Source organism: Platichthys flesus, chromosome 5 (genome assembly GCF_949316205.1).
Source record: "Platichthys flesus chromosome 5, fPlaFle2.1, whole genome shotgun sequence".
Taxonomy (NCBI): domain Eukaryota; kingdom Metazoa; phylum Chordata; class Actinopteri; order Pleuronectiformes; family Pleuronectidae; genus Platichthys; species Platichthys flesus.
This window is the reverse complement of record NC_084949.1, coordinates 20,411,076-20,422,192: the sequence shown is the minus strand read 5'-3', so window position 1 is coordinate 20,422,192 and position 11,117 is coordinate 20,411,076. Positions and strand designations below refer to the sequence as shown.

Sequence of the window (11,117 nt, the reverse complement as noted above, 5' to 3'; positions counted from 1 at the left end):
GTGGGCCAAGAACTGACTGGGTTTCTTCCACCATCTTCCTGGACCAGGAGCCAAAGGAGCTGATCCCCGGACCCTCTGTACTGGATGATCCACACCAGATAAGTCTCCAAACTGAAACGCTCCAGGCTTTAAGGATTCCCTTTGCCTCTAGTAAATTCACCACTCGTCTTCCCCCTCTAAAAACACACATTACCCTCACTTTTCACTTTCATTGGACACACACACACACACACTCACACACACTCCCCTTTCTACTGATCCAATTATGAACTGAATGGAATATTATATATAACCTGTTTTTCCTGAACGTAGTCCCCACACACACAATCTCACACATCATCTGAACTAATGAAAACTTATTTCATTTATTTGATGATACTGAATTTGTCTTTTTTATTGATCACTGGACACAATGAGTACTTGATATTTGTTTATTAATCATACAAGTTTGATTTGTTTGTTATTTTGATTTGAGTAATTCCATAAAATATATATTGATTAACGTAATTGATTGTGATTTATTTTCCTTGATGCCTTTTGCATTTGGGTTAACAACCTGTCCGAGTTAGATCTCTTACTGTGATATATTGCAATGAATTGACAGGTTAACTTTTTTATTTTCTGTGGAACTTACACTCTGGGGTTGTGGCTCGGGTCGACCTATCACAGCTCAGTGAGCTCACACACAACCATGCTCTCAGCCAATCAGAGGCCTCGCAACTCAGACACATTGAAAACCAGCAATCAGTAATCAGTGAGGGACGATTTAAACCAGGACAAATTAAATATTACTCACATTACTTGAAGCTCGTGTACTTCATCTAACAATTGACAATTACAACATAACATTTTCTTTAAAAACACATATCTTATTATTCACTGTAAGACACACTTACATAAACATATTAAGCGTCAACAACATTATACAATAAATCCTTCGTTCATTAAGATCAAATTACAAAGTGTTTTCTAACACTTGTGAAAAGACTAATTATTAGAAGTCAAGCAGTTCAACAGCTCCTCAAACTAAAGCTAAATCATCACCTCTCTGAAATACTAGAAGACATACATTACAGCTTTAAAATCACAACTGAGTGAATTCTCGAATTTTAATTTTAAGCTTTTTCCTGCTTCCAAAAATCTAATTTTCCCACAATCCCCATTGGCCCCAATGTAACGTTGGATTCAGGACATTATGCAACTGGCTGCGGCCAAACTGCTGAGAGGCAAACATGCAAAGTTCCTATTTGCTCCACGTTGACCTTTGGTCGGCCGCACACGTCACAACTTTCCCACCTTATCCCCCCCCCCCCCCCCCCCCCCCCCGAGCTGCTTTTCTTAAAATCCATGTCCTCGTCCCAAGAAAATGACGTGTGTCTGACTGTGAGGTTTTTTTAAGGTATTTTTGTGGGCGTTTCCCCTTTTATCAATACGACCATGAGCAAGAAATGAGGAGGAAGAGCTGGAAGAAGCAAATGGATTATATGAACATACAGGCAGATACTGCATGTTACAACACATCTAATACAAAACGTAAAGCTTTGTGGCCAGAAAATTCAACTGTACATACGTTGAGCCAATCAGCGTCACCACTTTACCAGTCATTCACACATCTGCTCTGCCATTGGCTCCGAGCAGAGACGACCCCGTGATGAATCTGACTGGTGGTGTTTTATTGTGACAGTGGTTTAGAGCAGGCACTCGGCCGAATAACATAACTAATTAGCGGTAATGCAGATAGACTATAATAATTCATTCTTCTTTGCCTTGTTCGGGTGCTAAACTTATGCACTCTGCAACTGAATTCATTCACCCCATTTTTCCAATATTTATACCTTTTGAAATATTTAACTTTAAAAAATAAAATGTTGTATCATTAATGATGAAGTTCCTTTTTATCTTTTGGCAGAGTGAAAACGTATCATCCATTTGATGTTGGCCTGGGTTTTTTAAATGTTCAGCCTGATTCAGCAGCTCAGCTTTCACTCTGCATTTTCATCTGGTCACTTACTTGATATTAAGCACAGAGGGAAACTCCACTGATTTTACTTTCAATTTTAAATTATCACTATTTAAAGGTTCGGATGAAAGGACACTGTAGCTGCAGTCTCAAATGGCAAAGTAAAACAGTTGTTTTTCTGAAAAGAGGCAGCACTGTGGGGTAATCTGAACATTGACTTTCTTACAGTCGGTGGACTTTGCTTTGACCCGGGTACACAGGAGGATAGTAACGCCTCTCTGTGGATGTCATAAAAAAAGGGCTGCCAGAACATGTATAAATACAGAGCTAAAAGATTCTTTCTTTTTCGTGGAGCGGGGATTGTGGATTATAATCCGGCCGGTCCGATTCTGCAGCTGGAACCTCCAGCCTGAGGATCAGAGGGAGGAAACACAATGTAAGTTTGTTTAAAATGCATCATTAATCTCATTCATCTTTCACTTTAAAGAACGTCATCATTCGCTGAGATTCCTGTTTTTAAAAAGTAAATGATTAGTATGTGAGGTTACATTTGGGAGTGACTGATGGGCTTTTATTTGCTTGTGTGTCTCTGTGTGTGTGTGTGTGTGTGTGTCCAGCAGCAGAAAACATGGTAGGATTCAAACCCTCGGATGTTCCCCCTCCACTGGCGGTGAAGATGTCGAGTGCAGGATTAGCCGCCTGCATAGCCGACCTCTGCACATTTCCTCTGGACACAGCCAAAGTTAGACTACAGGTATCTGCTCCGAAAATAAATCATTGATCACTGGCTCCTTCACATTCACTGCAATCTACCAGATGCTATATTGCATTAATGATCTTTAGACTACATGGAAAAACAGTGTGATGTTGTCTGAGCAGCTCGACTCTTTATTCACCTCAGTCCCCCTGAACCAGTGACACATGCACCTTTTAGTCTGAAGGTTTTTATCTGGCTCTGTTCTGTGGAGCTGGTTTTAAACCTGAGTACAATCTGACCTCAGCTTCAGGGGGAGAAGCAAGCGGTGGAGGGCATCCGTTACAGAGGGGTGTTCGGCACAATGGCCACCATGATCCGAACGGAGGGCCCCAGGTCTTTGTACAACGGGCTGGTCGCTGGTCTGCAGAGGCAAGTGTGCTTCGCCTCCGTCAGAATCGGCCTCTACGACAATGTCAAAAATTTCTACACAGGCGGAACAGACAGTAAGTGGAAGCAGTCCAGTCCTGATGCATGCGTAATGTTTGAAGGGGCCTTAGCAACCTGTGCAACGTACACGACATCTGCATCTATAATACTACATATATAAGAAAACCTCTTTAAAAGGATCCATCTTGTGTCATAGACAGATGTGCAACAGCTGGTACAGACAGAAGTAATCACTTCAGAGGTCTAATATATAGACATATTTATAATTATAAATAAAGAAAGTGGATGAAGAGATTCAGGCCAGGTTTATAAAGACCTCATTGATGAATTGCTTAAGGTTTAAGGGTCAGTTTTATATGGATGGCAGGTATTGAAGCAACCAGAAGTTCAGCTTTACTCAAGTATAAGTATTAATATCAAATCCTTTCATTGTTTTATTTTGAAATGCTATATATTCTTGTGTATTCTAGGGCCATCTCTTAATCCGACTTTTATAATTTGAAAATTCAAATCATTATACAGAAAGTGACAAGCAGCTTAACATTTGGAGTAAGGAGCTCAACAATTTCCTCTTGAGCTTCCTGCAGTAAAAGTATAAAGTAGCATAAACTGCAATACTGAGTCTTTATTTAATCAGAAGAAGGTCAGTGGTTCGATCCCTGTTGACCCCTCTCAGTGTGCAAATGTGTCCTTGGGCAATACACTAAACCCAAATGCCCCCTGGTGACTGTGCGGTGATGCACTGTGTGACCTAAACTGTTCTTGTCCACTCTTCTCCAGATGCAAGTGTGCTGATACGAATCCTGGCCGGCTGCACCACAGGCGCGATGGCAGTGTCCTTTGCGCAACCCACCGACGTGGTCAAGGTTAGATTCCAGGCCCAGATGAACCTGGACGGTGTGGCCCGTCGCTACAATGGCACCATGCAGGCCTACAAACACATCTTCCAGAATGAGGGCATCCGCGGACTCTGGAAAGGTGCCGTTTAGAGAGCATGCTCTGAAATGTGTCACAAGGTCGGGTCTGATCTGACACAAAGTTAGGACCCAGAGCTGCTTTAGTAAAATATCAGGGTTTATTGTTTTCGGTCTTCTCTAGGCACACTACCCAACATCACAAGAAACGCACTGGTCAACTGCACAGAGCTGGTGACATACGACCTGATCAAAGAGGCCATCCTGAAACATAAACTGTTGTCAGGTGAGTCACAGTCTGAGCTACACACACTTACACACACACACACACACACCATCCCAGCGGGGACAGCTGATTGGGCAGAGCTCCACAACCCCCCTCTCACCACTTCAACTCCTCCACAGCTGATAACAGCACACATGAAAGTGCATGGTACAGTGCATGGTACAGGACATGGTGTATTATCCCTCCACTGCTGAAAATACAGTGCTAAGCCATTTATCTTTATGGTTTATATTACCCCCCACCCACACCTTACATAATCTGCCGACAACACTTTCTATATGGCTCAGAACAAAGGCCTCGCAGCTGCTGCCATGTTTCACCCGTTTGGTCCTCGCCTCTGTCCACAGACAACCTGCCCTGTCACTTTGTGTCTGCGTTCGGCGCCGGCTTCGTGACCACAGTGATCGCCTCCCCCGTGGACGTGGTGAAGACCAGGTACATGAACTCGCCGAAGGGTCAGTACCGGAGCGCGATCAACTGTGCCTGGACCATGGCGACCAAAGAGGGGCCCACAGCTTTCTACAAAGGGTACGTTCTTTGTGTCTGACCCCAGCACACACTCGTTTGTTGACTCTCTTCCTTTGTTGTTTCACTACACAACTCTGACCTCTCGTCTGTTTTTGTGCAGGTTCGTACCCTCGTTTCTAAGGCTGGGCTCATGGAATGTTGTGATGTTTGTCACATTCGAACAAATCAAGAGAGGCATGATGGTCACCAAGAAGAGGATGGAGGACACAAATTGAGATCTGGGTCCCAACGTTTGGCTGAAAAACCTGAAGCACCACAGAAAAAAGAAACATTATGAATATCAATTCTTTCCGTGGTGACAAAGAAAACAATCCTTTGCTGAAAAAGGACAAATGGACAAGCTACGCTATGTGTAATGAGTTTTCACTTCAAAGGGGATTCTGGTATCTTTTCTGTTGTTACCAGACTCTGATCAAAGTCTCAGAATAAGAATTTGAGCCTGTTAATTGTGAAGAAAAGCACTTTTAGTGGATTGTCACAGTTGCCCCAATGGATTACATTGTAGCCACTGCTGCTGTGTCGCAGCTGCTATGGAGGCGTTTCCAAAGTTGTTTTTTAAAAGAGTCCCATTCATTAACACACTCAGGTTTATAAACACGCACAAACTGAGAAATACCAGAATTACCCTTGTTGCCATAATAAAATGTAAAGCATCTTTATGAAAGTTCTAAATATATTTGACATGTTTTACAGACACAGTGGTTTTTTGTTTTGAATTTTCAAACTTGGACATGAAGCACATTTCAAAACATCCAAATGTGTATTTATTGGTTTTGAGTGAGGCGTGTTAATCGTTACATGATTTCCCCCTGAAATCCAATCACACAAAATATCAGTCTTCAGATATTCAAATTCATTAAAACAACAAATCTTGAGATCGACATCATTATCATCACTTAGCAAAGATTTCATTTGTGGTATCAGTGGGGATGTTAAACAAGATTAGAACACCACACTGGAATTAAAGAAGTTTCAGTCGTGGTCATAAATATCAAATTCCTGAGCAGGACAACTGTGAGAACAAATACAAACGACACAGCTAAAAACATGGTGGTTAATCACTGTTTTTCAACAACTGTAACAAAAACTATTTGGCTGTCTGCTTACTGAAAGTGCTTCCAAAAAAAACAGAGCTCTTATTGCCACAGCAGTCCTCTGCAGTGGCAGCTCTCCTTCCTTCTTTATTAATGACAGGTAACCACCCAAACAATCATTTCTGAAGTATAGGGCAGTACATTTGTGCTCTACTTTAAAACTACCAAGTTTAACACGATCAGAACTTACGAATCACAAAGTTTCAGTTTCTGAGGAGTTGCAGCTGAGTCTGCTGAACCTTCCTGTACCTGACGAAACAATGTCAGGGGCTATTGGGAGCTCAGATGGGGCATGTTAATCCACTTCAGTCCTTTTTCTTTATCTTAGTTTTTGGAATGGACAGCCATTGTGAGGGAAACATCGGGGTCCTGTAGCTGTGTCTTGACTACGTTATGGAATTTTTCCCTGTACTGATTGAACTGCATGATGCTTTCCGGTTCTTCTAACACCCAGAACTTGTCAAATTCGTACGCCAGGTAACCTAGAAGAGACGAAACATACGTTAAATTCTAAAAAAGAGAAAAAAGATTAGGAAAAAGCTTTGAATCTGTGTAAAACAAATGAATCCGAAGTATATATAGTGAAAAATAAAGCTGAGTCTACTCACAGTACAGCTGATGGAAGTGCTGGAGCTCCGCTGGGCCCTGGACTGTGTTGTAGAAATGTGGTTTCAAAGCACCACTCTTCAGGAGGCTGTAGGCCATCTCTGTCAGGTTGATCCCAACTATGGCATATGAATACCTGAAACATACCTTAAGAATGAGTCTAAAGAGACAGTCCACTGTGTACACATGAAGTCATGGTGAGTCTGAAGATCTGTAGCAAAATTCATCACGGCTATAAAAAGTGATTGCAGAAAGATCCAGCTCACTCAATTGACAATATACTAGTGTTTGTATATAAACGTCTTACCCTAGTTTAGGATGGTTTGCATGAGACAACACCTGTCGAGCCTCTTCTGTGTGGTTTGCACTGAAAAACCTGCAAACAGCCAAAACATCACAGGATCATACACTGATTGAATTTCAGTCGGGGATTGAAACTGAAATACTTTTTTGAGAGTTACTGCCTTCAGCGCCAGCAGATGAATTCTTGACAGGCATCTGAGCGTCACTATTTACTGTCCAGATTAATTTTTTCACACTAATGCAACAAGGCTTTTTACAATCAAAGGAGGAAGAGAGAATTATCTTCCCATAGTGTTAAGGGTTCTTTATAACTGTATTTATAGTGTATGTGAAAATTTTTGCTGTATTTACCTGTAGGGTATACCTATAAACGGGTCTAGTTGACTTTCTTGCCAATTCAGTATTCCATTGATTGAGGCTCCTACTGCAGCACAGCTAGCTTAGATTGCTTTGTCAGCTGTCTGTATGGACTGCATCTCACTCTGTCCTTAAGATTTGTTGTATTGTTTTTCTCTTAATTATTGACTTGAGTGGAATTAGGTCAAAAACTGCTTTGGTGATAGTGTTCCAGCTGATTCCTATCTGACTTTTGTAAAGAACAGTATTGGTCTGAACTGTCCTTTCTTTTTATTTGACGGTTAATCTCATTGCTCTTCGTTGAGTACTCACACAAGGTTGATAAGTCCCAGCAGGCCCATTCCTCTGAAGTCTGTCTTGGGGTCATCTCCTTGGAATCCGATGTCTCCCCACTGTTTGGTTAATCTTGATTCCAATTTGACAGTCGGCATCAGCAGGTCCCACAGCTGAGGGGACAAATATTTACAGCATAGATTTTAATTGTCACTGTAATGAGTCACAGGTACAGTATTGAGTCTATGCTGGTAAAAAACTAAAATGAAGCATCAGCTAAATTAAATGGTTACGCAAGAACTACTGAAACAAGGTCCATTTCATTTTGTGGCGGATCTGGAGTAACAGGTGGATCAGGGAACAGAGTGCCCTTCTGGTTTGTTCTGTGTAAAACAATCCATGCAGCTAGAATGGATAATGCAACTGCCCTTATGATCCAGAAGCAAGAACATCTACCTTCAAAAGCATGGCCTCGTGTTCTGCGTTGTCCGAGCTGAAAACCACTTTTCTCAATTCTTCCACAGATGTGTACAGACGTCCGTATCCTGTTATTTGTAACACACAGGTGTGCAGGCTCTGCTTGAACCTAGAAGAGTAGTCCCATAAATATACATTCAATCAAAGAAAACACTTTATTGAATATGAGGGGAAATTGTAAGAACTAGAGATGACAAATTCAAACCAGGAGATGAGTCATAAACTTACAGGGGATCTTTCTGGGGTTTGACCATCTTCTCTTTCATAATTTGATCCACACATATTTCTATGTTATCCTTGCTGCTTTCCACAGCTCCTCTTAAAAGCTGTAGGGAAAGAAATCACAGGACAGTGAGGAGACAAGCACAGCATTATAACGGTACAACGAGGCACCAGGCAGAAAACAGAGGCGCCGTGGCTGCTGTTTAATCTATGCTGTCAAACACAGGGGGAAAACTGTTTTCAAAGTCAACCTCGGAAACAATGAGGTAGATGACCCAGCACTTCAGTTTCCACACAGCTGATTAGAAAATGCTTGCCTCGCTATACCCATAAATGACAGGCAGAGTCAATTCATCAACACTTGGCAAGTGAAGGGAAAGATAAAGACTGATTAAGTTTACAGTATATGTCTTAACTGGGTTTCCTGATCAAAAAGATTATGATGAGGTCAGTAGTAAAGCAAAGGCCCCCCCCGGTGACTGGCTGTAGCAGAGGTCATAAACCCTGCCTCCTCCATATTAGTGGATGGGACCATGGACCAAACTATAAAGTCAAAGTAGACATCAAATACTTTTTTTGTGGCATTTGTATATCAGAAATAAGATTAACAAGGCTCTTACCTTGCTCCTAGAAGACCGCAGGGAGTATTCTACATAGGGCACACGAGAGAGATTAACATATATTGAGAACGATGTATACACAGCAGCAAAGACAGACTAGATTTGGGTGGATTTCAGTCACCTGCTTTCGTTGTCCTTGTGGCCCCCGGCTTGCATCTGGAGCATATCCTCTGCAGCTCACATTTCCCCGTCACCTGTCTGAGGAGCCACTTCAGCCAGTACCTCAGGAAGGACGTGTAGACGTACTGCCACACATACCCGAACATTTTCTACAACACAAACCATGCAACAACATCAATCACATGAAGGGATTAAATAGAAACAAATCTGACAGCCCTTTACAAAAGTGTTTGAAACCACAACTTTAACTCAGCAACAAAAGACTCAGTCTTTCAACTTAAAAGAAAGATTAATGTGACATTTCTCATGATAATTGTCTTGATTGATTTTTGCAACTGAGTGAAGGTTGTGGTTTCAAACAGTAAAACCTTAAATATATATTGAACTTTTTGTTATGTTGCTCTCGATGAAAACCTTTATTTTGATAACCTTAAGGGTATTATCATCAGTGTGAATAGTGTCTGTCACATGGGTTGTGTCATTAATACTAGCACTTGCACATCTATATATATTAATCAGTGATCTCTCAGACAGATCTACACACCACAGAAACGGAACTGTTTGATCATGCAGTAAAAGTACACACTCAAGTAAAGTACATGCACAATATAAACTGTACTTTGATGCAGTGCTGCCCTAAATGAACTTTTCACCACCGTCGTCATTGTGAAATATGCTGACTCGAGTCTTTCAACGTCATCACAGCAAACCACAGGCACCAAACGGAATCAGTTAATCTCCATTAAAACAAAAAATACACAAGAACACGCCATTAGGCTCATGTGAAGAAAATAAAGAGAAAGCTAGCTAACACCATAACAATGGCAGCTAGCATCGATGCTAATGCTAACTTCGGACAAACGTGACTATTCAGCTTTAAAAGATGTAGCATGTTTAGAGGAATCGACCCGACCACTGTTTATTAACGCTAACGATCCAATGGCTGCTCACACGTGTTTACTTTAGCTTCTGGCTCCGAAGCCCCGAGGTGACAGGCTGAGACAACAGGTTGTTAATCGCTGGTTGTTAGCTAGCCGCGTAGCGTCAGCCTGGCGTGTCACGTTCACGTCGTGAGCATCGTTGTGTTCGATGGTGTTTAGCCTGAAGGTGGAGTTGATCTTACCGTGATGTCGCAGAGACAACACTGTCACGCGAGGATAAACCCGGAGTTAGCTTCACGTTAACGCGATCAGCACAGGGAGCCTCTGCGTGGCTCTTGACAACAGCCTCTGGTGCGTTCGCGGTCCCACTGGACATGTAACAGGTCCAATGCTAAAGCTACATTAGCTGGGGATGCCCTGTATCCTGGGGCAGCTCTAATGTTGGCTCTTGATTTTTCAGGAGTCCTCACACATCCTGACATTTTATAATGCAATGTTTGTCATTAAGATGAAGAGAGTTTGAAGCTTCCGCCAAAAAATAATTGAAACTTGGGTTACATTTACCGTGCAACTGTTATTAACATAATGTCTTTGAACAAGCCGTGACAGGCTGAGCTTTCAATCTGTGAGCGCTACTCTAGCGCCATCCGCTGGCCACCTGCTGTACCGCAGTCTACACAGGTCTGCACCGCAAAGACTGATGGGAGGAAATCTGAGGCCCGTGTGCCAAATGTGGCCCTGCAACAAAAGATCAAGTGTGTTTTCTTTCACCAAATGCATCAAACTATTTTTATAATTGTAGATTTGCATAAGTCTTATTTAGTCTTAAATTGACAATATATAGATCTGCATCCCCATAGGACCTGTACAACCATGTTGATCCCCACTGAACAATGTTGAACTAACTGGCCCATGGTGGAACCTATCTGCTAAATCATTTGGTTTGGGCCGAGAGAAACACAGACAATTGGAAAAATAAACATTTCAGCATTAGCCTCATTGTCGCTGAATATCAAATGGTAACCCATTGACACATTATGACATTGAGCTTTTCCTTTTCCCAAATTAACCACAAGATGATGCCAGATCCACAATATGAGCGTTTGTGTTACATTAAATCAATTTCAGTCTAATTCTAATATTTTTCCTCATCTTTTAAATCTAGTCTACATCATTCCATGGACACCCTTTAAATGACGTTATACACCTTCTGTGTCTTTGCATCAAGCCATTGTTTCAAATGGTTTCAACAGACGACACATATTTACAGTTGAGTTAGGTCCCTTCTCTCCCACTGCTTCACTCTCCCCTCTGGCTGCCAGCCCTCACCCT

The 11,117-nt window shown here is 41.9% G+C and overlaps 2 protein-coding genes across 4 annotated transcripts; one reads left to right on the top strand and one right to left on the bottom strand.

The window, feature by feature from the left end:
• Window positions 1-2,249: 2,249 nt before the first annotated feature.
• ucp1 (uncoupling protein 1) lies at window positions 2,250-5,526 on the top strand. 2 transcript variants are annotated; one of them, XM_062387293.1, is made up of 7 exons: window positions 2,250-2,396; window positions 2,578-2,714; window positions 2,962-3,160; window positions 3,885-4,082; window positions 4,203-4,304; window positions 4,652-4,832; window positions 4,933-5,526. In XM_062387293.1, exons 2-7 carry the CDS (start codon window positions 2,589-2,591, stop codon window positions 5,045-5,047), a joined length of 921 nt encoding a protein of 306 aa, XP_062243277.1. In that variant the 5' UTR covers window positions 2,250-2,396; window positions 2,578-2,588; the 3' UTR covers window positions 5,048-5,526. The 2 variants fall into 2 exon arrangements, with proteins under 2 accessions (XP_062243277.1, XP_062243275.1); XM_062387291.1 differs by having other exon boundaries at window positions 2,265-2,396; window positions 2,581-2,714.
• A 47-nt stretch (window positions 5,527-5,573) lies between these two features.
• Window positions 5,574-10,173, bottom strand: elmod2 (ELMO/CED-12 domain containing 2). Of its 2 annotated transcripts, none has more exons than XM_062387294.1 (9): window positions 10,028-10,173; window positions 8,906-9,053; window positions 8,785-8,813; window positions 8,171-8,268; window positions 7,922-8,051; window positions 7,505-7,638; window positions 6,840-6,908; window positions 6,535-6,668; window positions 5,574-6,408 (listed from the first exon to the last, which is right to left on the bottom strand). In XM_062387294.1, exons 2-9 carry the CDS (start codon window positions 9,048-9,050, stop codon window positions 6,251-6,253), a joined length of 897 nt encoding a protein of 298 aa, XP_062243278.1. In that variant the 5' UTR covers window positions 9,051-9,053; window positions 10,028-10,173; the 3' UTR covers window positions 5,574-6,250. The 2 variants fall into 2 exon arrangements, with proteins under 2 accessions (XP_062243278.1, XP_062243279.1); XM_062387295.1 differs by lacking the exon at window positions 10,028-10,173 and adding an exon at window positions 9,866-10,003.
• Window positions 10,174-11,117: the final 944 nt, after the last annotated feature.